The sequence below is a fragment of the Sus scrofa genome, chromosome 5 (assembly GCF_054392235.1).
Source record: "Sus scrofa isolate SSC_HxYL_T2T_F1_AM1 chromosome 5, Sscrofa_HxYL_maternal_Yorkshire_Landrace_v2.0, whole genome shotgun sequence".
Classification (NCBI taxonomy): Eukaryota; Metazoa; Chordata; class Mammalia; order Artiodactyla; family Suidae; genus Sus; species Sus scrofa.
This window is the reverse complement of record NC_139387.1, coordinates 87,602,156-87,628,270: the sequence shown is the minus strand read 5'-3', so window position 1 is coordinate 87,628,270 and position 26,115 is coordinate 87,602,156. Positions and strand designations below refer to the sequence as shown.

General features: G+C 37.1%; 1 protein-coding gene across 9 annotated transcripts in view; it reads left to right on the top strand.

The window, feature by feature from the left end:
* Window positions 1-26,115, top strand: part of HCFC2 (host cell factor C2) — a 201,819-nt gene that overhangs the window by 27,665 nt on the left and 148,039 nt on the right. Inside the window, exons 11-16 of one of the 9 annotated variants that reach the window (XR_014804171.1) lie at window positions 1,132-1,238; window positions 1,894-1,967; window positions 3,443-3,487; window positions 4,143-4,280; window positions 5,834-6,019; window positions 6,821-10,371. The exons of 1 other annotated variant lie outside the window; for it this stretch is intronic. Coding sequence is in view for 1 of the 8 variants with exons in the window: in XM_003126644.6 (XP_003126692.1) it covers window positions 1,132-1,335; window positions 1,894-1,967; window positions 4,143-4,280; window positions 5,834-6,019; window positions 6,821-7,135 (917 nt within the window). In the remaining 7 variants the exon portion in view is untranslated. Of the gene's footprint in view, window positions 1-1,131; window positions 1,336-1,893; window positions 1,968-3,168; window positions 3,488-4,142; window positions 4,281-5,833; window positions 6,020-6,820; window positions 10,372-26,115 lie in introns of those variants that run through there. 7 more of the 9 variants (XR_014804170.1, XR_014804172.1, XR_014804167.1 and 4 more) reach the window with 7 other exon arrangements.

Sequence of the window (26,115 nt, the reverse complement as noted above, 5' to 3'; positions counted from 1 at the left end):
GTTCGTGAATGGTAGTTAAAACGCTGGGAAACTAAAGTGAGATAAGAAAGGGCTTAGAAACACCAATATTTAAAAGAGTCATTTGAAGAAGAGAGGGCAGCTAAAGAGATTGAAGAGGGGTTCCAAGAAGATTAGGAAAAGAACCAGAAAGTTTCTTTTTACCTTTATAGTGGGCATCACCGTTTATGACTGTACATTTATTGTGTGTGCATGTCTCTCTCTACTATAAGACTCTAAGTTCATGAGGTAGGAACCATAGCTGCTTTGTCTCACCACTATAGATATGTCTGGTAGATAATGAATATTTAATACTGTGGAATATATGAGTCATAGAAAAGTCTTCAAAGAAGAGTATGTAGTCAGCATTGTTTACTTTACAGAGGTCAAGTAAATGAAAATTGATAAGTATCCCTCAGAAATCATTGACATTTGTTAGAGCCATTTCGTTAGAGTTGTGTCCTAGAACTCACATTTGGGAAGGTCAAGGACGTAGAGATGACTCTGAAGGAAATTAGCAAGGGGAGGTGGTACCTAGAAAAGACTTGTGGGGTCAAGGAAGATGCATGCTTGTTTGCTTGAAAGACTCGAATATGTTTATAGATGGAGGGCCAGAATTATTGAAGAAGAATTTGAAAATCCCAAGGAGAAAGGAATGATTGATAAAAGAGGGTCCCAAAATATGGGGGAAGGAACAGGACCAAGAGCACAAGACAATAAACTTCCTGAGGAGAAAAGTCAGTTCATCCTCTGAAATGGAAGAGAAGACAGAGGGCATGGGCACAGTCAAGTACATTTCTAGTTTAGGACAAGAGAAGGCAGAAAACTGATGGCATTCATGCCCAATGACTTCTATTTTTGTCCTTAAAATGGGAGGCAAGACCATTTGGTCTCTGACTTAAGAAAATGATTCAGTGTTTAGGATGAAAGAAGGAGCTGAGAAGTTAGATATCTATTATGAATATAATGCACTTTATTGTTCTAAATATTTTATGCCTAATTCATATGAATGACATTTGCAGTTCTCATGTTTATGATTTTAAATTGAAAATGCTAAAAATTGTATGACAACTGTGAGATAACAATTACTCACAGGTATTATGTTAATAATTGATCTTTTCCCTTTAATTGTAGGTCCTCACACTTCAGCAGATATAGGTGCTCTAAGTAGTTGCCTGGACTTAAGAACAGTAATCCCCGAAACTTCTGTATCCAGTACTGTTTCCAGCGCACAAACTATGGTAACCCAGCAGACCATTAAAACTGAATCATCCAGTACAAATGGGGCAGTTGTTAAAGATGAAACTTCACTAACAACATTCAGTACCAAATCTGAAGGTTTGAAATGTGTTTCACATACTGTATTTTGAACCATTTTTGTATATAAATTCATCAAGCATATTTGTTTTAGATGGGAATTGTATTTCATCTTGGATTGAATCAAATATAAAAAGATAAAGAATTTCAGTTAAAATCATTATATAATATATTCTCTGCCGCCTTACATAAATAGTAAATAAGCACACACTATAATTCAGCTTTCCTATCATGAATTTATTTAGCAGATTTTTTTTTTCTTAGAAAAGATTAGTTCTAGGCTATGGAATAACAATTCTCCCAGCTTGATTGAGTTATAATTTTGTAAATTCTTATTTTATTCTTTTGCAGTAAGAATTGTGTTTCATGTTTAGTCAACATTCTCTGAAGTTCCAGCTAGTCATCAAATCCTTGAAAAATGAACTTTATGAATTAGTTCAAGTTAGAGGGTCCATATTTCTAATTATTGCGATTTTTCTCCCTCTGGCTATTTTTTTGTATATTTAGAAGTTATATTTTAATGTGGCTGTTAGATAAGTGACTATGTAAATCTTATCTGATGAATTGTTTAATTTTTAGTTGATGAAACATGTGCACTACCTGCAGCTAAGATCAGCCGTGTAGAGACACGTGCTGCAGCGACACCATTTTCTGTAAGTACACAACTGAATGTGATGTGTGTTTATAGTTAAATATGCTTTAAAAGCTGAGCACTTCAGCCTAACTTCAGGAAAAGGCTCTTGGGTACCCTCTAGTAATGACTTGACATATATTGAGAAATGAAGGGTTAAATAGGAAAATATTCACAGTATAATGTTAAGTGGAAAAAGCTGGATAAATATATATTGTGTTCCCAATTTTGTTAAAAACACACACAGTGCATACATTCACACTCTGACATGAGTCCACACACATCTACCCTACAATGCTAGATGACCTTCTTCAGGTTGTGGGGCCACAGATACTTTTTAATTTCTTATTTTTCTATAATAAAATGTTACTTTCATAATCAGAACTGTGTGCATTTACATACATATGTGTATATATGTAAATTACATTAATGGTTTAAAAAGTAGAAGGACATGTTGTAGAACATGAAACTTGGAGTTCCTGCTGTGGCTCAGTGGGTTGAGAACCCGAAATAGTATCTGTGAAGATGCGGGTTCAATCCCTGGCCTTGCTCAGTGTGTTAAGGATCTGGCATTGCTGCAGGCTGCAGTGTAGGTTGCAGATGCAGCTCAGATCCTTCACTGCTCTGGCTGTGGTGCAGGTTGGCAGATGCAGCTCTGATTCAATCCCTAGCCCAGGAACTTCCGTATGTCCCAGGCGCAGCCCTAAAAAGAAAGAATAAAACAAAACGTAACACTTGAATGTTATTATTGCTATCACTTAGGAGGAGAACAACAGAATATTGCAGTATTGAGTTAGACATACCTGTAGGGTATCCCAGTAATCTCTGATGTTGGGTGTTTTGGTGGAAGGCCAGAATTAGTCTGCCTGGTACCAAACTTAAAATGCTAGAATAATGCCTTGCAAATAGTATACTAAGACTGTCTCAATTAGATGAATATAATGATAATCCATATATGGGTTTGTGTATATTTAAAATTACCAGTCATTTCAACTTTACTGCTATGAACAATAGCTTTTATTTGACCTAAAATTTACCTTTTAGAATCTTGAAAAATAGTCTGTAGTTTTATTTTTCTTTCAGTCATGATTTTATGGATTTTTATTATGTATTTGCCTTTATCAGCTTTCACCTTTTCAGAATGTTAAGTCCTAGTGTTCTTAGACTCTTCTCAGAGAAGAATTATTTAAATGAATTTTTTTCCTCTTAAATCTGTTTTGCAGTGCATCAGCCAGAGTGGTATCTGTTATTTCAGTTGGAGCCAGTTGTTTTATAAAAGTTGTTGGAGAGAGTTTTTACAACTTTAAAATGAAAACAAGTTTAAAGCTATTCTTTTTTGGAAAAAACAAAAAACGAAAACCTTAAAGATTCTTCTAGTTAGCTCACTTTGTCATGTGTGATAGCCTAAATAATAAGTAATGTGAATTATAAGCATGTACCTCTGCTGTTATATATTTAAGACAGAAATAAATAACTGAAGTGCACATTTGTTTTGAGCTTCTGGAAACAGTGTCTCATTTATAAAGAAGATGGCTTAAAAAGGTTAGTTCCAGGGATAAGTATAATTCACTTATCACTAAAAGTAGCTTAAGGTAGAGGAAGTTTATTTGTCTTAAATCAAGGTAAAAATGTAAAACTGTTTTAAATCTGCTCCTATTTAGTATATACTAAATTATATTCAAATTGCATTTTAGTTTTGAACATTTTTTCTCCTTTTAGGTTTGGAGAATCCCAGGTATTTCAAGTGCAAAGATCACTGAATTTCTGCTAGTTGTTTTTGAATCTAGAAATGAGCCAGCTTGGAATGAATTTTTCCTTATTTGCTCCTTTTGGAGCAAGTTGTAATGTCACACTAAAGGGGTTATTACATTTTCTGAGAGAGTCTCTGAAATGACAATGTTCTATAAAACAGCTGGCATTTTAACATATCACTGATTGGAAAGCATGCTAACTCCAGCTAGGTTGATAGTACAGAGCTACTGACTTAGAGAATGCCTGTCACTCCCTATGTTTGAATTGGCATCCCTGTTTCACTGTCAGTTGACCTAATCTGTTAAGTTTATTTACTTATGAGCTATGAATGTTGTGGTGTTTACCCATATACCTACTTGTAGATCACTGCATGGACTTATTGAATCTTAAATTTTTTTGTATGTTCAATAAGAGTCTTCATAAATTTTTCTTTCTCTGAAATTAGAAAGAGACTACTTCAAATCCAGTGGCCACAGTGAAAGCAGGAGAACGACAGTGGTGTGATGTAGGAATTTTTAAAAATAATACAGCTTTGGTGAGCCAGTTTTATTTGCTGCCAAAAGGGAAGCAAAGCATCTCAAAGGTAGCTATTAATATTATTTTCTACATTGTTAGTTATAAGCCTCAAGAATGAGATTTTTTTAAATAATCCTGATTCAGGTCACTTGAATGCGTGAAATTGGGATCTGTTCACAATCTATAATTGAGAGTTCTAGATATCTAGTTATCATGTATTCTTTCTTAAGGCTCCTTTTATAGAGCCAGTTATTTTAAAAATCTTATATAATCACTGGGCTGGATTTTGAGTCACAAATGATACGGTTTGGCCAGTACAGATGAAGAGGTTTTTTTTTTAATATCTCTAATTCTGTTGGCTAGTATGCTTAGAAAAAGGGACATTTTTTTCTTACTTAGAACTTTTGTTATTACTAATTTCAGTTTTAAATATTTAAAAGCCCCAATGCTACTGAATACTATTGAATTTTCCCTTAATTCTGAAGTCTCTTAAAGAGGACCTCATATATATAAATGAGACATTAACCCTCTAAGAATTATGAAATAGATAACAATTACAAAGCATATTGAACTAATTTTTTGTCTGGAGTAGAGAATTTCAGAGAGGGAATTGCCGAAGAAATAGATACTCAGTTTGAATCTCCCAAAGATTTTACAAATGATAAATATCATTTATCATTATATTTTAGTTTCTCTAATATTACTTCTGGTATCCCTCTTTTACATATTGAATGCTTCCAATTCTTGACAAAAAATAGACATCCTGGCTAATAATTTGTTAGCATTATGCTTAACAAAATTTCTCTAGTTTGATTTTATATATATGGAAATAATCCATATATAAGAGCCTAGTAGCTATCTGTTTTTCCTAAAAGAAAAAAAAGGACATAAAATTTAGAGCCAGTAAACTTGAGTTTGAATCATTTGTTCCAGTGCTCGGTAGGGTGGCCTTTGATAAATTACTTGTTTAACTAACCTCTCTGAGTCTCTTCACCTGTGAAGTGGAGAAGACCCAGCTCCCTTAACAATGGGTGATAGATTCACACTGCCTGTCTCACAATGGTGTGGTGTTAGGGAGAATATGGAAAAATTGTTTGAAAGTTATAGATGTTATGATCTTCCTACCCAGAGTATGCAGTCTATTTAATTTAACATTTATTTGCATCTGCTAAATCTTAATTTTTAAAATGCTCTGTACTACATGCTATTCGCTCCTTTTCTATCAAGCTTGCTTGCCTGTGTTCCTGGCTAGACTATTTGATAGTAAATCTTCTGGGATTTCTACTCCAAGTTAAGTTTACTTTAGTTAAGTAAATAGCTGTTGCTTTATTTACAGTGGTTAATTTTTTTCTATCTTAATAGTCTTCATGTGCAGAATATCTTTTTATTTCTTTTTATAACCAGTGATTCCCACCTGGAAAGGTACTTTCTCTCTGGATAAGAATCTCCAGTTTATGGCCTTAGATACTTTTGTAGTATGGGGTTCATTCCATATGTGAAAGAGAAAAATAAATAATATGAACTACAACCCTAAAATACATTCTTTAAAAGTTTTACTGTTTAATGAAAAAATAATTAATTGCATCTTTTCTTTGACTTTTTGCATGTATTACATTTTAGATAGGAAATGCAGACGTACCTGACTACAGTTTACTTAAGAAACAAGATCTTGTTCCAGGCACAGGATACAGATTCAGAGTTGCTGCCATAAATGGTTGTGGAATAGGCCCTTTCAGCAAAATCAGTGAATTTAAAACTTGTATTCCCGGTTTTCCTGGAGCTCCTTCTGCAGTCAGAATTTCAAAGGTGAGACATCAGATCAAGACTTAAATCATTTAAATTATTGAAACTTTGTACATGACGTAAAACTGTCAGTTTAGAGATTGTTAATTCTGATGAAACGAAAGATGATCTAAAAGGGGTAGATTAAATTTTTAAAAAAATATTTTGCTGATCATTCATGATATTTTTAAGGACCAAATTTCAGGTAGAATTACAGCATCCAAATTATAGACAGTCAGCGAAATTTGTATATGTTTCTTAATATTAACCATTTTTTGGTTTGTTTCTTGGGGTTTTTTTTGTTTGTTTTGGGGGTTTGTTTTTGGCCATGCCCATGGCATGCAGAAGTTCTAGGGCCAGGATAGAACCCATGCCACAGCTGCAATCCAAGCCACAGTAGTGACATACTGGATCCTTAACCCACTGCTCCACCATGGAACTCCAGCTTTGTTCTTGTTATGGAACCAAACCAGACCAAAAGTTATGCTGGAGAACTTTTAATAGAACACATGAAATTGGATTATATTTTACCCTATGGTCCCTACCCTTATTTAGAGAACAAAGGATCTCCTTTCAGATAAGAAAAATCTCTTTCTTGGGGTGGTATAAGCAGGCGTTTAAGCCTACTTATGTTTTTTAAAGGGGCAGAAGTTAACCATTATAGATCCAATTAAGTTTTTAAAAATCAACAATTAAAAGTTCTAAGCTCTAATACAGTTACTTTAGTGAACAGCATCTTTGTTCTAAAGATGGGCTCAATAAGTGATATGCGAGAAAACTTCAGAGCTTTTACCTGTTTTTGTCTTTTTGCCCCCCCTCTTCAAGAATGTTGACGGTATCCATCTTTCCTGGGAGCCTCCAACTTCACCTTCTGGAAATATTTTGGAATACTCAGCCTACTTGGCTATCCGCACAGCACAAATACAAGATAATCCAAGTCAGCTTGTGTTTATGAAGATTTATTGTGGTCTTAAGACATCATGTATAGTAACTGCTGGGCAACTTGCAAATGCACATATTGATTATACATCCAGACCTGCCATTGTGTTCAGGATATCAGCAAAGAATGAAAAGGGATATGGACCAGCTACGCAAGTTCGATGGCTTCAAGGTAACAATAAAAAAGCACCTTTAAATTGATTTTTTTTTTTTTTTTACTGCAGCTGTTGTGATGATTATTTATTAGTAACTGGTTATGAAGATTTGTCATTTAAAAGAGTATTCTCTGACTGTATTTCTAGCAGTTATGAATTTGGGTTTGTAAGTTGTTCTTAAAATGTATTTGCTCAATTCTAGATCCAAATAAAAATAGAAAAGAAGCAAAGCCTCTGAAAATTAGTATATGAATTCTTCTTTACAGTTATAGCTCTTTTATCAAGAAAAATAGTAAAATTAAGATCAAAGCTAGAAGGCTTTATTATTCCAGTATCTTTTCTAAGGGCCATGTAACTCAGTCATCCTAGAGTTATTGAGATGATCCTCGTAACTGGCTGTTGTACACTGTGCTGTCTGTGTAGTGCATGTTCTCTACACTGTAAAGGCCCTGTCTTTGAGCACTTCCTCTGACTTCATTCTACATGAGCAGTGGTCCTCTCACTATCTTCTACTGGAAAATACTTGTGATACTAATTTTAGTAGCCATTTGATTCATTCTTTGTTGATCTACAGTTAGCACAGAGCTTTAAGAAATTCAAAAAAGAAAAGAGGCAAGTTCAGAAATTCTGCTTTTGAATTTTTATCATTTTCCAAGAATCATGGCAAAATACATAAAGAGAATAGTGGGTTTTCTTGATTCATACCAGGTTGATATATTGGAATATATTTTTGGCCAAAGCACTTATCTGGTCCTCGATTTCCTTATTAATAGATGAGGGAGTTAAAAGAGTTTATCTTTAAAGGTCCCTTTCAGCACTAAAATTCTGTATTTTCATCAGAAATGAAGTATATCCCTAAACATTTTAACATCTGTCTTAATGGATCTAACTTTGCTTTTGCTGAAATTAAAATGTTCATAATTTAAAATTCAAAGTGAAAGTATATGTCCTCCTTATTGCAGAAAGAAAGAAGCACCTTAACAGAACACAAGTTTTTGAAATAGTGTTTTAAACATTTGTAAGATTTTTGTAAATGCTCTAAATGTTTATTTTTGCATTGTTTTTACCTTGAAATTGTATAAACTTTTTTACAACAGAAATATAAGCATTAGACAGCTTACTCAGGTTCCATTAACAACCTTAAAGTTGCATATAGGCATTATGGATACTCTGCTGTAGGTAACTTGTTTTAAACCTTTTAGGAATTTCATGTTTCCACTGCCTATTCAAATCTGGAATGAATATAAAGAGCAATAATTGCAGAAAGGATATTTCAGACTAAGAGCTGCAGCGACTGCAGGGGCACAGGCCTATCTTTTTATACCATAAAACCTTATGCCAGTTTAGGTTGACTGAGTAGCTGTGTCCTCAAACTTCATGTATAGTACTCCCAGCAAGGATGGATTTGATTGTGCAGAATTGATATGTATGTATGTTCCAGTTACTAATTTAAAGTGTATAGAATATTTTAATATATAATTTTTGTAAAGAACTGGGATTTTTATACTACAGTATTTGTGATTAATGTGTCTCACTAATTAAGTTTCTCTTGAAGAAAATATGCAAACTGTTAAGACACATAATGAATGATTTCCAAACTCTAAAGGTAAAATAAATGCACTACTATGGTGTTGTTAGAATACCTTTTTTGTGACTATATGAATCCTTAATCTTTAAATGTGTACTTTACAAACAATGTTTACAAGGAGCTTTTCTGGTTTGTTATCCCAGCACCTCCCTTGGTGAGAGCTTCATTCTGCATTTGTTTAACTCATATGCTTTGCTTTTAGCATATGCTTGCTTTTTTTGCACTAGTAGAATTTTAACTTACCTCATTATTATGTTTGTAATCATTTGTATAGCTTCCATAATATGTCTGATATAGGCGAAAGAAGTACTTAACCAAAGTTAAAATAAATGGTAAGCAATTTTGCACATATTAAATGCTAGGGTTTGTTGTGTATATGTGTGCATTTAGTTATAAAAAGAGTAAGAATGGAAAGTTATGTTTCAAGCCCAACTGTTTTAATGATTTATTTGCTGTATTAGGAAAAGGTCTGGCTTTTAACCCCTTATTCGCTGCATTAACAATTTGCATCTTGAAGCACTTCTCTTAAGGACAAGGAATAAGTTAATTTTGAGCAGAGAATAGAGTATTTGTTTGAATGTGTACATTTATGCCTGTTTAGTATTCTGTTTAGTTTAGTTTGCTTAAACGCCTCTGTTCTAGACTGGGAAGTGAGTATGAACCTGTGGTTCTAAAATATGTCTTATTTCTAGAGGGAAAGGCAGTCTTTCTATACCAAGGGATTTGTTAAAATAACAAATATTTTTACTTTGAGCATTAGTCCAGATTCTTAACCATGTTTTCGCATTCGTATCTTAAGTACTAGTCACATTTATCTCTTTGATAAATGATTAGTGACTGCAAGATGCCACTGAGAAATCTCTGTGGCTTTGACATTAATAGTTAATAAGAGATCGTTGAGCTCTGTGTTTATGAATAGACTGGGTTAGGGTAAGTAACAAGAGAAGTGCATTTAGCGTATGTTTGGCACATTTTCGAAGTGAGGATCCCTTTGAGTAGCAGTGAGTTATAATATGCAGCTATCTTCCATAAGAAGATTTGCATTGAGTTAAATTACTTTCTTTATTCCTCCCAGCTGGATAAGCAATTCAGATACATAAGCCTTTGTGCCACAGTCCTCTTCCTGGACTCTGCAGTTTTGGTTCACATATGTAGTAAAAAGATTTTGCTGTTGCATGCTCTTAGAACTATGTTTTCTAAAATACTGTATTGGCTTCATTTTAGTTTAGTAAACTGTTTGGCAATTTAACTAGAAATAGAGTATTATAAAATCACTTTTATCTGCATTTTTTATAAAACCAGAAGTAATCTAATTGCATGTATGAGGCTCCTCTGCCCAATAACCCAGTTACATAAATATAATCATCTACGAGAAGATAAAACTGTTGATCCATTATTTCAAAGATTTGTAGACTAGCAAAGATTTGTTATATACCTACTATAACTGAAGGTATTTTTATTTTTAAAAGTTGCAGCATTGTAGCTTAAAAATAACTTGTAACATTGGATATGAAGAGATTATTCGTATTTAAAAGTATTGTAGTCATCTGGTCATAAATGAAGTAGGTTACAAAATAGACTTGGTTTTGACCATTTTAGGTATAACTGACAGTCATGCTTTTCAAGACTAAGTTTAGGCAGTTATATGTATTGTGTACCAATGATATGTAAAATAAAGCACCTTTTCTACTTAACCAGTTACAGGTGTTATTTATTTTGAACTACATGGAAAAAAATTGTGGTGGCAGAGTAAATCTGTAGAAATGTTGATTTTATATCATTCACTTAATATAATACAGGCAGTCTCATAAGGAATGGATTTGTCTAAAAACCTGTTTAGGAGTTAGTGGATTGTGTGTGGGAGTTACTTTCTGATAGAAATGTAAACTTATACTAACCTTCACTGTAGCTGAACTAGTACGCTTAAAAGTGAAAAAGGCAAATGGCTCCAGCCTTCTGTCCTGCTACACCATCGAAATGGTCCTAGCAAAGGTCAGGGATGACTTCTCATTTCCCGAAACCAAATTCTTTCATGTAGTTAATATTGTCATTTGAAACTTTTAATCACTCCCTTGACACTGATTTTTTCTGGTTTCCATCAGATTGTGCTGTCTTTGTTTATGCACCTCCTTCTGTCTGCAGCCCCCCCCCCCCTTCCATCCCACCTGTCTCCATTCGTATTTTAAGATTCACGTAAGTGTTGGCAACCTGATGAAGCCTTTCCTGACATACTCCATTTCGAGGTAGATTTGACCCCTTTTTCTTGTGTCCCACTGTTCTTTGTTAAATCTTCTGTCATAGCAACCTAAAAGCTGCTGTGTCCTTCAACTTGTTAGCACTGTTCCTCTCCCTCTGCCAGATGGTGGGTCTTTAAGGCAGAGACTAGGTCTTTATATCTCTTCCATATCAGCCATTTAGTTGGTTCTTAAATATTTTAACAAATGATTAAAGAAAATTGTCACCTTTACATCTCTCTCCATAGTCTCACTCTCCTCCACAAATTGGGAGGGAGGCTTTGAAAGGGAAAGATTTTATCAGGTTTAATAAGCCTCTGGAGGAAATACAAGCTCCACGTTTGTCTTACCCTACCCTGCTGTTACTTAGGTTCCTGAGAAAAGTTCTGAGATAAATAAGAGATAGGTCATATATTTATTAGGCTAGAAGTGATTTAATATGGATATATAGATTTCAAGAGTAAGTCTTTGATCTAAAAAGGTCTGAGCATTTACTGAGATTGGTGGGCATTGCTAGATAATGATTTTTAACATTGAGTGACCAGGAAATGAGCTAAAAATGTTTCCAAAGTCAGACTGATTCCAGTGGCTTTCCTATGTTAAATAGGTAGGTAGGAAAGCCCTACCGATCTATCTGTAAGCATAAGAAACTGCTGGAGGACACAGAATGCCAGCATGGGAACCACACTGGATTCTCTTACATATCAAGTCAGGTCACTGTTGTCCCCCCTCTGAGCTTATAGGACAGGATTCTTAAACTACTGGAAAACAAAATGACACCTTCCTTCCATGTTTCCCAATTATAGTTGAGAGTCCTTATGTATTTCTAGAACTCAGACTTTTTAAAAATCATACCTGGAAAAATGTGAATCACAACATTCTGAGGAGAAACAATAAATTTTATAAACTGATGAAAGAACAAGGAGCTATAGCAGCCTCCTTATTCAAAATAGATTTCTGTCTTCTACTTCTAAATCTATATGAGGTAGCAGCTAGTGTTTGTTTTTGAACATGGAGTGACTCTGTCCGCTAGGAAGTCATGGTCCAGAAAGTGTCCCGCCGTGACCAAGAGGATTATCCCTTCTTCCTCCTCTCTGGAGAGAAAGAGTGGAAGTTCCCTCCTCATTTCTCGGTTTCTTATTGGAGAAGGGGGACAAAGCTAAAGGTATAATAATTGCATCCAGTTTGGCAAAGATGTGGATGTGCACTTAAGGCAGCATAGCATTTAAGAGAGCAAGCAGGGCTCTGGAGGCCCAACCTGCTGCTTGATCTAAAATCCTGCTGCCAGTTGCAGTTTAGCACCCCTGATGGCATTGTCTCTTCCAGCTTACATATAGGTAAGTTTTGGGGTCTTGTAACTGCCTGGGATTTTAAAAATAGCTGCAGTGATGTCTGGAACCTTCTGAATGTTTGGAACTTAGCTGGGGAGATTGGACCTGAAGGATACACTTTCTCCTTACGTATTTCCTGGGAATGTGTTGCCAGCCATTTGCTGCTGGGCCTACTCTACCTCTTGCACCAACTCCCTAACCTAAGATAATAACCTTAGCCTGCCCTAAAAAAAAACCCCAAACAAACAAACAAAACCTTTAGCCTGCCTTGTTGGGTACAAGGGATGGATCCAACGTTTCAAGATTTTTTTTTTCAAATTTCTCAATTACATACCAAAATTTATAGCCAATCCCCTGAATCAGGCGAAACTGCACCTTAACTGTGTCTTGTTTTATATGCGAAATGGCACTGCCAGCAATGACCCTGACAAACACATGGTTGCAAAATTGTTATATTTGTGTGACCAACCTGGCACCTGTTATTGATCACTGTGGAGAAACAGTCACTAGCCACCATGCACGGTCTGTATTTTTGGATTGCTGAACGCAAATGCACTATTAGGAGAATGTGCCAAAGGGAACTTGTACTTTTGAAAGTCAACAGAATTCTATTAAGAGGCAGTGTCTTTGTCAGCTTATTTTGAGGGTTGCATCACCTATCATTTTATTTTCTGCTTTATACAAATAATTATACCCAGTGAACAAAGTAGCCAATTAACCAAAATCATGCCAGTGACTCTGAACCAACTTGGCAGGACAGTATTGTAACACTGCCATCTCACTAGGTCCTGACTCTCTGGAAGCCTAGTTAACTTCTGTGAAGAATAACCCATGTTCTTCCTTTTTTTTTTCATGTTATCATATACTTCTTCCCTCCAGTTACAATAATTGGCTGATATGCAATGTAGAGTAGTGGCTAAAATAACAGGAAATGTTCCCTCTCTTTGTTGATGAAATTATGTGTCACATAACCTTATATCTTTTTCTTTTAAAATGTTTGTTGAGAATAAATAAAATCTCACATGTATTCAGTCTTCAGCTTAAGAACCAGAACACCTTCAGATGTATAGAATCTGCCCCCTCTCCCTTGGTCTTCCCTCTACACATACCACATTGAGGTAATTATTCTGGATTTTTTGTTAATAATTCCCTTGTTTTTATTGTTCTACCATCTATCTTAAGTATCCCTAGTAATATTATTACTTAGATTTACCTGTTTTTGAACTTTTATGTAAATGGTATCATGTTGTATGTATTCTTCCGTGGCTTTTTTCTGACATTGTTTTTGAGAGTCTTATTCATGTTTATGCATGTTAAGTCATTTGTTTTCACTACTGTATAGTATTCCATTGTATGACTATACCACAATTTGTTAATCTGTTCTTCTGTTCATAGAGATTTGGATTGTTGTGTCAGTTTTTGGCTGTTCTGAATGATGCTGCTATGAGCATTCTGCCAGTTACAATGTAAGCTCCATGCGGGCAGGGATTTTGTTTTGTCTGATTTTGTCTGTTTAACACATTCACAATGTCTCGAACAATGCTGGCACATGTAGATGCTTAATAAATATTTGAAGAATGAGTGAATTCTTGTACATGTCTCCTGGTGCACATGTGTAAGAGTTGCTCTAGGGCAATTGTCAGTTTGGTCCAGGGACTCTGGAGGGCCCGAGGCCCTTTTAGGAGAGTCTGTGAGGGCAAAGCTATTTTCATAAGAATAGTAAGACACAGAGTTCCTGTCGTGACTCAGTGGAATCTGACTAGCATCCATGAGGACACAGGTTCGATCCCTGGCCTTGCTCAGTAGGTTAAGGATCCAGCATTGCCGTGAGTTGTGGCATAGGCCACAGACATGGCTTGTATCAGGTGATGCTGTGGCTGTGGTGTCGGCCAGCGGCTGCAGCTCCAATTCGACTTCTATCCTAGGAATCTCCATATGCCACGGGCACAGCCCTAAAAAGACAAAAAAGAGTAGTAAGACATGCCTTGTCCTCTTTACTCTCCTTTTTCACATTTTAATATTTCCCAGATATATGATGACATTATCACTCTGATTGCATATCAAGTGTGTACCTGTGTATTTTTGTTTGTGTTTAATTTCTAATGTGGTAAATTTTGATAAATATAACCCACATGAATAACAGCTCTTTGAGGTCCTCAATAATTTTTAAGCATGTAAAGAAGTTCTGAGACCAAATATTTGAGAACTCATGCCCTAAGAAGTAGGTTTTAGTTGGTCATGCTGAACTGTTTTCTTTTTTTTGCTTTTTAGGGCCACACCTGCAGCATATGGAGGTTCCAAGGCTAGGGGTACAATCAGAGCTACAGCTGCCGGCCTACGCCACAGCCACAGCAACACAGGATCCCAGCCGCGTCTGCAACCTACACCACAGCTCATGGCAAGGCCAGATCCTTAACCCTGATCTAGGCCAGGGATTGAACCCACAACCTCATGGTTCCTAGTTGGATTCATTTCTGCTGTGCCACAACAGGAACTCCCTGAACTGTTTTCTAAAGCATTTATACCAGTTACACTCCCACTTTTCATGGTTGAGTGTCATTGCAAACACTTTAATCTTAGCAAACACTTAATCTTGACTATTTATATTTTCTAATGGACAGTGATTATGTAGCATCTTACTGTAGGTTTATTTTGCATTTCTCTAATTACTCATGAAATTGAATGTCTTTTCATATATAAATGTGTTTCTCCTCTGTGAAATACCTAGTCATGTCTTCTGCCCGTTTTTCTATTGGGTGTGTGCCTTTTTTCATTGATTCATGATTTCTTTATATATTCTGAATGCCAGTCCTTTGTCAGTTAAAGATGTTTGTTGTTTGTATTTCCTCCCAGTTTGTGTATTATCTTTTGTATTTGTATTAAATTTGTTGATTAGCTTGGAGAAAATTGATAGCTTTTCAGTAATGAGTCTTCCCAGCCGAAAACAGTATGTGTGACTCCATTGGGTTTTCTTTTATTATCGCTCAATAAACTTTAACAGTTTTTCTTATAAAGGCCTTGATGTCTTGTATTAGTTTTCAAAAACTTCCAGGATTTATTTATATACTTTTAATGCTATAGAAAATTTCTTAAAATTACACTTGCTATTCTAAGTGGTTGTTGCTGGTTTTAGCTGTATTGTTGCCATGTGTTGATTTGGGATCCAGCAACCATGCTAAATTATTATTCTGATAATGTATGTAGATGTCTTTTTAAGTTTTTTTTTTTCAAATATAATTACGTCTTTGGAAATAGTGGCAATTTTCTTCCTTTCTGATCCTTCAACCTTTAAAAAACTTTCTTACATTTCCGTACTTGCTAGGACCTGTAGTACGATGCTGAAAAGAACTGATGGTGAACATCCTAGTCTCAGCCCAGATTTAAAGGGAATGCTTTCAGTATTTCACCTGAGGTTCTTACCCCACAAGTGGCCTTTGTCAGGTTAAAGAGACTGTCTTCTATTTCTGGTTTGCTAATAGTTTTATATGAATGGTTGTTGAATTTTACTGAATGGTTTTCTTTTTTTCCAGTCTATCTATTTATTTGTTTGTTTGTTTTTTGCCTTTTCTAGGGCCGCGCCTTTGGCATATGCAGGTTCCCAGGCTAGGGGTTCAGTCGGAGCTGTAGCCACCGGCCTACGCCAGAGCCACAGCAACGCGGGATCCGAGCTGCGTCTGCGACCCACACCACAGCTCACGGCAACGCCGGATCCTTGAGCAAGGCCAGGGATCGAACCTGCAACCTCATGGTTCCCAGTCAGATTCGTTAACCACTGCGCCACGATGGGAACTCCTTTCTAGGCTATTTAAATGGTTGAATTATTTTCTTTTAATGTTAATGTATTAAATTATGATAGTTGACTTTTTAATATTGAACCAATCTTTAATTCCTAAGATAAACCCAGTTTTGGTCATGGTGTGTCTGTGAGTGTGTGTGCACGTGTATGCTTTAATACATTGTTGGACTCAATTTGCAAATATTTTCTTTAGGAATTTTTGCTTTTACATTAATGAGTGAAATCAGCTTATAATTCTTTTATGTCCTGTCATTTTCTAGTTTTGGTTTCAAGGTTATGCTAGTCTTCTTAAATGAGTTTTCAATTCTGTGGAAGAGTTTGATTGGAACTAGTTTTTTTTTTTTTTTTACTTTATTTTTTTTATTATTCAAATGAATTTATTACATCTGTAGTTGTATAATGATCATAACAATCTGATTTCACAGGATTTCCATCCCAAAGCCCAAGCACATCCCCCCACCCCCCAAACTGTCTCCTCCGGAGACCATAAGTTTTTCATGTCTGTGAGTCAGCATCTATTCTGCAAAGAAGTTCTGTCTGTCCTTTTTTCAGATTCCACATGTCAGTGAAAGCATTTGATGTTGGTGTCTCATTGTATGGCTGACTTCACTTAGCATGATAGTTTCTACGTCCATCCATGTTGCTAAGAATGCTGGTATTTCGTTCTTTTTAATGGCTGAGTAATATTCCATTGTGTATATGTACCACATCTTCTGGATCCACTCCTCTGTTGATGGACATTTAGGTTGTTTCCATGTCTTGGCTATTGTAAACAGTGCTGCAATGAACATTAGAGTACATGTGTCTTTGCGAGTCATGGTTTTCTCTGGATAGATGCCCAGGAGTGGGATTGCTGGATCAAATGGTAGTTCTATGTTTCGTTTTCTGAGGAATCTCCATACTGCTTTCCACAGTGGTTGCACCAATTTACAGTCCCACCAACAGTGTACTAGGGTTCCTTTTTCTCCACACCCTCTCCAGCGCTTATTGTTTGTAGACTTTTGGATGATGGCCATTCTGGCTGGTGTAAGGTAGTACCTCAGAGTGGTTTTGATTTGCATCTCTCTAATGATGAGTGACGTTGAACATCTTTTCATGTGTTTCTCGGCCATCTGTATGTCTTCTTTGGAGAATTGTCTGTTTAGATCTTCTGCCCATTTTTTGATGGGGTTGTTTGTTTTTTTTTGCTATGGAGCTGCAGAAGGTGTTTATAAATTTTGGAGATCAATCCCTTGTCAGTTGATTCACTTGCAAAGATTTTCTTCCATTCTGTGGGTTGTCTTTTCATTTTATTTCGAGTTTCCTTTGCTGTGCAGAAACTTTTCAGTTTGATTAGACCCCATTTGTTTATTTTTCTTTTTATTGTCAATACTCTAAGAGGTGGATCTGAGAAGATGTTGCTGTCGTTTACGTCAGAGAGTGTTTGGCCTATGTTTTCCTCTAGGAGTTTGATAGTGTCTGGTCTTATAGCTAGGTCTTTCATCCATTTGGAGTTGATTTTTGTGTATGGTGTTAGGGAGTGTTGTAATTTCATTCTTTTCCATGTGGCTGTCCAGTTTTCCCAGCACCACTTATTGAACAAGCTGTCCTTTCTCCATGGTATATCCTTGCCTCCTTTGTCATAGATTAGTTGGCTTTAGGTTTAATTCTGGGCTTTCTATCCTGTTCCACTGATCTCTATTTCTGTCTTTGTGCCAGTACCATATGGTTTTGATGATTGTTGCTTTGTAGTATAGTCTGAAGTCCAGGAGCCTGATTCCTCCAGCTCCATGTTTCTTTTTCAGGATGTCTTTGGCTATTCTGGGTCTGTTGTGCTTCCAAACAAACTTTAAAATATTTTGATCAAGTTCTGTGAAAAATGTCCTTGGTAATTTGATAGGGATTGCATTGAATCTGTAGATTGCCTTAGGTAGTATAGTCATTTTGATAATATTAACTCTTCCAATCCACAAGCATGGTATATCTTTCCATCTATTTGTGTCATCTTTGATTTCTTTCATCAGTGGCTTATAGTTTTCAGAGTGTAGGTCTTTTGTCTCTTTAGGTAGGTTTATTCCTAAGTATTTTATTCTTTTTGGTGCAATGGTGAATGGAATTGTTTCCCTAATTTCTCTTTCTGGTCTTTCATTATTAGTATATAGAAATGCCATTGATTTCTGTGTATTAATTTTGTATTCTGTGACTTTGCCAAATTCGTGGATGAGCTCTAACAGTTTTCTGGTAGAGTCTTCAGGATTCTTTAGGTATAGTATCATGTCATCTGCAAATAGTGATAGTTTTACTTCATCCTTTCCAATTTGGATTCCTTTTATTTCTTTTACTTCTCTGATTGCCGTGGCTAGGACTTCCAGAACTATGTTGAAGAGTAGTGGCGAGAGGGGACATCCTTGTCTTGTTCCTAATCTCAGCGGGAATTCTTTCAGTTTTTCACCATTGAGAATGATGTTCGCTGTGGGTTTGTCATACATGGCCTTTATCATGTTGAGGTAGGTTCCCATTATGCCCACTTTCTGAAGGGTTTTTATCAGAAATGGGTGTTGGATTTTGTCAAAGGCTTTTTTTCTGAGTCTATTGAGAGGATCATATGGTTTTTATTCTTCAGTTTGTTAATGTGGTGTATCACACTGATGGATTTGCAGATATTGGAGAACGCTTGCATCCCTGGGATAAATCCCACTTGATCATGATGTACAATCCTTTCAATGTATTGTTGGATGTGGTTTGCTAGGATTTTTTTGAGGATTTTTGCATCAATGTTCATCAGTGAAATTGGCCTGTAGTTTTCTTTTTTTGTGGTATCTTTGTCTGGCTTTGATATCAGGGTGATGGTGCCTCATAAAATGAGTTTGGGAGTATTCCTTCCTCTGCAATTTTTTGAAATAGTTTCAGAAGGATAGGTGTTAACTCTTCTCTAAATGTTTGATAGAATTCGCCTGTGAAGCCATCTGGTCTTGGACTTTTGTTTGTTGGAATTTTTTAAATCACAGTTTCAATTTCAGTTCTTGTGATTGGTCCATTCATCTTTCTGTTTCATCTTGGTTTAGTCTTGGAAGATTGTACTTTTTCTAAGAATTTGTCCATTTCTTCTAGGTTTTCTGTTTTATTGGCATATAGTTGCATAGAGTTGTCTCTTAAGATCCTTTGTATTTCTGTGATGTCCGTTGTTACTTCTCCTTTTTCATTTCTAATTTTATTGATTTGAGTCCTCTCTTATTTTTTCTTGATAAGTCTGTCTAGGGGTTTATCAATTTTGTTGATCTTTTCAAAGAACCAGCTTTTCGTTTCGTTGATCTTTTCTATGGTTTTCTTTGTTTCTATTTCATTGATTTCTGCTCTGATCTTTATGATTTCTTTCTTTCTACTAACTTTAGGTCAAGTCTTTTCTCTCTCTAGTCGATTTAGATGTAAAGCTAGCTTGTTTATTTGAGGTTTTTCTTGTTTCCTGAGGTGGGCTTGTATTGCTATAAACTTTCCTCTTAGAACGGCTTTTGCTGCATCCCATAGGTTTTGGAGTGTCGTATCTTCATTGTCATTTGCTGCTAGGTATTTTTTAATTTCCTCTTTGATTTCTTCAGTGATCCATTGGTTGTTTAGTAGCATGTTGTTTAGTCTCCACGTTTGTGTTTTTTGCAGTTTTTTTCTTGTTGTTGATTTCCAGTGGTATAGTGTTGTGGTCAGAAAAGATGCTTGATATGATTTCAATTTTCTTAAAAGTTACCAAGGTTGGATTTGTAGCCCAAGATGTGATCAATCATAGAGACTGTTCCATGTGCACTTGAGAAGAATGTGTATTCTGTTGCTTTTGGGTGGGATGTCCTATAAATATCTACTAAGTCCATCTGGTTTAATCCATCATTCAGGGCTTGTGTTTCCTTATTGATTTTCTGTCTTGTTGATCTGTCAGTGCTGTAAGTGGGGTGTTAAAGTCCCCCACTATTATTGTGTTATTGTTGATTTGTCCTTTTAAGGTTATTAGCAGTTGCCTTATATATTGTGGTGAACCTGTGTTGGGTGCGTAGATATTTTAAATTGTTGTATCTTCTTGGATTGATCCTTTGATCATTATGTAATGTCCTGCCTTGTCTCTTAAAATATTCTTCATTTTAAAGTCTATTTTGTCTAATAGGAGTATTGCTACTCCAGCTTTCTTTTCATCCCCATTTGCATGAAATATTTTCTCCCATCCTCTCATTTTCAATTTGTATGTGTCCCTAGAAGTGAAGTGGGTCTCTTGAAGACAGCATATATATGGGTCTTGTTTTTGTATCCATTCAGCCAGTCTGTGTCTCTTGGTTGGGGCATTTAGTCCATGAACATTTAAGGTAATTATTGATATGTATGTTCTTATTGCCATTTTATTAATTGCTTTGGATTTGCTTTTGCTGCTCTTTTTTCTTTCCTCCTTCTCTTGTTCTTTTCTGCCTATAGAAGTTCATTTAGTATCTGTTGTAAGGCTGGTTTAGCATTGCTGAATTCTCTCTGCTCTTGCTTATCTGTGAAGGTTTTGATTTCTCCTTCAAATCTGAATGAGAGCCTTGATGGGTAGTGTAATCTTGGTTGGAGGTTTTTCCCTTTCATCACGTTAAGTATATCATGCCACTCCCTTCTGGCCTGCAGAGTTTCTGTTGAAAAATCTGCTGATAACCTTATTGGGGTTCCCTTGTATGTTATTTGTTTCCTTTTCCTAGCTGCTTTCAAGATTTTCTCTTTAATTTTGGTCAGTTTGATTATTATGTGTCTCGGGGTGTTCCTCCATAGGTTTATTTTATATGGTACTCGTTGTACTTCCTGGATTTGAGTGAGTGATTTCTTCCCCATGTTAGGGAAGTTTTTGGCTATTATTTCTTCGAATATTTTTTCTGTCTCCTTCTCTCTCTCTTGTCCTTCTGGCACCCCTATAATACGGATGTTGGTGCATTTAACCTTGTCCCAGAGTTCTCTGAGACTCTCTTCATTTCTTTTCAGTCTTTTTTCTCTTTTCTGTTCCACATCCGTAATTTCCACTAATCTGTCCTCCACCTCGCTTATTCGTTCTTCTGCCTCCTGTATTCTGCTGTTAGCTGCCTCTAGTGAAATTTTTATTTCAGTTATTGTATTTTTCATCTCTTCTTATTTAAGTTTTATATCTTGTATCTCTTTGGTCAGTGTTTCCTGTAAGTTATCCATCTTTGTCTCCAGTTTATTTCCAATGTCTTGCATCATCTTCAGCATCAACAGTCTAAAGTCTTTTTCCTGGAGGCTGAGAATCTCCTCTTCACTTAGCTGATTTTCTGGGGTTTTTCCTTTCTCCCTCATCTGAGTTATACTTCTCTGTCTTTTCATTTTTATAGGTTTTTGGTGTGGTGACCTTTTTACAGAAAATAGAGTTGTAGCCTCTCTTACTTCTGATGTCTGCCCCCCTGTGGCTGAAGTCGGTATGGGGGGCTTGCTGTAGGCTTCCTGATGGGAGGGGCTGATGCCTGCCCACTGGTAGGTGGAGCTGATTCTAATCCCTCTGGTGGGCGGGGCTTAGTCTCTGGATGGGATGAGAGGCATCTGTGTGCCTGAGGGGTCTTTAGGTAGACTGTTTACTGAGGGGTGGGACGGGCTGTGATCCCACTTGGGTTGTTGTTTGCTCTGGGGCTTCTCAGCAGCTGACTGAAGGGTGGGGCCAGATTTTCCCAAAATGGCCCCCTCCAGAGAAAGGCACGGCTGCTGAATGTTCCCGAGGGCTTTGCTTTCAATGTCCTTCCCTCACAAGCCACATTCACCCCTGTTTTCCCAGGATGTCCTCCAAGTACTGCAGTGAGGTTCGACTCAGATTCACATGAAGACTTTGCTTTGCCCTGGGACCCAGTGCACAAGAAAGTCTGTGTGCGCCTTTTAAGAATGGGGTCTCTGTTTCCCCCAGTCCTGTGGAGCTCCTGCGCACAAGCCCCACTGGCCTTCAATGCCAGATGCTCCAGGGGCTCTTTCTCCCTGTGCCAGATCCCCACACGTGAGAGTTTGATGTGTGGCTCAGAACTCTCACTCCTGTAGGTGAGTCTCTGTGAACCAGTTAGTTTCCAGTCTGTGGAGCTTCCCACCCAGGAGGTATGGGGTTGTTTATATCGAGAAATCGCCCCTCCTACCTCTTGATGTGGCCTCCTCTTTTTCTTCTGGAGTAAGGTATCTTTTTTAAGGTTTCCAGTCCATTTGGGTGACGAGTGCTCAGTCTTTAGTTGTGAATTTTGTTGTTTTTAGGAGAGAAGTTGAGCTCTAGTCCTTCTATTCTGCCATCTTAATCCCGTCCTGATTGGAACTAGTTTTTTTTTTTTTTTTTTGTCTTTTTGCCATTTCTTGGGCTGCTCCTGCGGCATATGGAGGTTCCCAGGCTAGGGGTCGAATTGGAGCTGTAGCTGCCAGCCTACGCCAGAGCCACAGCAACGCAGGATCCGAGCCGCGTCTGTGACCTACACCACAGCTCACGGCAACGCCAGATCGTTAACCCACTGAGCAAGGGCAGGGACCAAACCCACAACCTCATGGTTCCTAGTCAGATTCGTTAACCACTGCACCACGACGGAAACTCCGGAACTAGTTTTTAAAGCTATTTGGTCATTAAGAGATTTTAAACGATTGATTCATTTCCTTAAGAGTTATATCATTAGGATTTTTATTCTTCTTGAAGCACTTTTGTTAAATATAATAAATTCTTCTAGGGATTTATCCATCTATTTTAGTTAAAACTTTTTGATACTGTTATCCATATTATCTTTATATCATTTTAGTTTCCACAGCACCTGTAATTATGACTCTTTTCCATTCCTGTTAGTTCATTTGTGCCTTCTCTTTTTTTCATCATTAATCCTTCCAGAGTTTTGCCTGTTTAATCCATTAGTCATTTTTAAAAGTATATTTCCAAATACTAGGTTATAGTTGTCTTAATCTTTATTTCTAATGTCATTTTGCCAGAGAATATGAGCTGTAAGATTTTAATTATCTGATATTAAAGTATGATTTACCTTATGATCTGTTTTGATACATGCTTCATGTGTACTTGATGAAAGTGTATATTCCCCAACTGTTTTTTTGGAGGGGAGTGGGTGCTGCATCCGAGGCATATGGAAGTTCCCAGGCTAAAGGCTGACTCTGAGCTACAGCTGCCGGCCTGCGCCACAGCCACAGCCACACCAGATCAGAGCTGCGTCTGTGACCTACACCATAGCTCACAGCAATGCCAGATCCTTAACCCACTGAGCGGGGCCAGAGATCAAACCTGCATCCTCATGGATACTAGTGGTGTTTGTTACCACTGAGCCACAATGGGAACTCCCGCAGTTGTCGAGTAGGGTGTCCATTAGATCAAACTTGTTAGTGTACTGTGCTGACATTCTCCTTACTGATTTACCTAATAACTTGATTTCTTGTTTACTCCAATCTCAAGACCTCAGACTTGCTTTTTATTTTGACTTTATTGTTAGATGCATACCAATTTACTTTTTCTATTTCACCAGTGAATCTTTTATAATTATGTATTGACTCTATAAAATGCTGTTACTTTCATCTCTTTGTTGTTGTTTTTACCTACCATGTTCTTCTGAATATCTTAGATCTTTCTTTGGTCTCACATTTTGAGACACACTTAAAAGATAAGCCGACAGGAAAATATGGATGATTTAGTACCTTTACATATATTGTGATTACAAATAAAATTTGGATTTCTAGGTCCTCATGTCATCCCTTTTAAAATTTTTGTCCACTCTCCTCTTGCCTTTTTTTTTTTTTCCCCATTGTATTTTTTTTTTTTTTTTTTTTTTTTTTGTCTTTTTAGGACCACGTCCTCGGCATATGGAGGTTCCCAGGCTAGGGGTCAAATCAGAGCTGTAGCCACTGGCCTACTCCACAGCCACAGCAACGCCAGATCCAAGCCGTGTCTGCGACCTACATCACAGCTCATGGCAACACTGGATCCTTAACACACTGAGTGAGGCCAGGGATCGAACCTACGTCCTCATGGATGCTAGTCAGATTCGTTTCTGCTGAGCCACGATGGGAACTCTTCCATTTTATTCTTTTTAAACCTCCTGTGTTTTTTGGGTTTTCTTCCCCAATTATATTATTTTCTTGTGAGTTCCATTTGGTTTACAAATATACTTGTTTGCTCTGTGTAATCTTTTGCTCCTTTTTCATATTTTCCATACTGTCCCTTTATACATCATTAACTTTTGTTGAGTTGATACCGCTGTGGGTGTCTGTTGTATGAATTGCGTTGTTTTCCATTTATAGTGCCATTTCCCTTTGTTTTGTGATATCTGAAACTTACTTTCCTTGGAAAAATAGGCCTTACTTGAAGTACGGGACTGAAATTGAGATCCCTAAGAAAATTTGTTTGCTCTGCCAAACACCCAGGGGCTACCCGAGAGGTTCTGTATTTCAGCTCGAAGGTTCTGTGAGTTCAGGTTACAGACCATGCAGGCTAGCCAGTGATGATTAATTTGAGGGTGGTGGTGATTTATCCCCCTCCACCTAGCACCCAAACTGAGACAGCCAAGTGTCCTTGCTGCTCTCTTCTCTGTGGTGGCCCAGCTAGACTCCAGGCTTCATGAACCTCAGGTTTTACGCCTAGCACCCTCCTACTGGTACCTCTTCGTCTCAAGTTTAACAGAACTCTCAGGGCAAAAGCAGCCTTTAGTGCTGGCTTACTTCACAGGTTTCCTGTTTCAACTTCATTTTTGGAGTTTTGCAGATGCCATATTTTCATGTCAACTCAGTGATACATTTAAAAAGACATTTTATATTATTTAATATTATTTTCCATAGTATCTTACATTTTGTTCAGTAATTAGTTTATTTTAAAATAGCAAGTGTATTTATTTTATTTATTGTCTTTTTAGGGCTGCACACACAGCATATGGATGTTCCCAGGCTGCAGGTCAAATTGGAGTCATAGCTGCTGGCTGCGCCGGCCACACGGGATCCAGGCTGTGTCTGTGACCCTACAACACTGCTCATGGCAATGCTGGATCCTTAACGCACTGAGCAAGGTCAGGGATCGAACCTGCATCTTCATGGATACTAGTCAGATTCATTTCCATTGAGCCACAGTGGGAACTCCTTTATTTAATTTTTTTAATTAAAAAATTTATTTTATGATTTTTTTCCATTATAGTTGATTTACAGTGTACTGTCATTTTCTACTGTAGAGCAAAAGTAACTAGTTTTTTAAACCAGGAGTAATTGGGGGTTATCTAGACTGCCTTACTCTCAGGTGTGAAATCTAAATTAAAATTTGCTTTACTTTGCTCTTGATGTGAGCAGGAAACGTAAGTTTGTAGTCTGTGCAGAATTATAGGATGCTTCATTCTCTCCTTTGTACTGTCCTATAGGATGCTACTTTTATGGCATAGGGACTGCTACTTGCAAAGCTGGGAAATGTATAGAAAACCGTTTTTTACAAGTAACGCTCTTCCTCCACAATTAGGAATGGGCTCTGCCATTTCCTTAAATGGCTGTTAGCCCAAAATATTACTTGTGTTCTTTGATTAATGATTGCTTTAGTTTGAAAGAAAGATTTGATTTCTTTAAACCTAATATTGGTCATTACATATGCATGAATGAGCCTTCTTGGCATTCCTGTCCTGGCTGAAGGGCACTATTATGACTTGTCTTTGCCTAGCAACTTCAACCAATTATCCAGTGTTTAAAGTTCAAAAATATCAGAGTTCCCGTCATGGCTTAGAGGAAACAAATCTGACTGGCATCCATGAGGACGCAGGTCCAACCCCTGACTTCACGCGGTGGGTTAAGGATCCAGTGTCGCCATGAGCTGTGGTGTAGGTCGCAGATGTGGCTCATATCTGGTGTTGCTGTGGCTGTGGTGTAGGCCAGCGGCTACAGCTCCGATCTAACCCCTAGCCTGGGAACCTCCATATGCCATGCGTGCAGCCCTAAAAGGACAAAAAATCTTAGTTCAGAAATGCCTTTCATTGAGATGTACTCTGGAATTGAGCCCTGGAAAAGAGGTGAAAAAGTAAGACATGAAACTGTTAGTGTTTGCACTTAGAGGACACTCAAGGAAAACCTAAATTGTACTTTTTAAAAAGAGGCAAAAGTTTA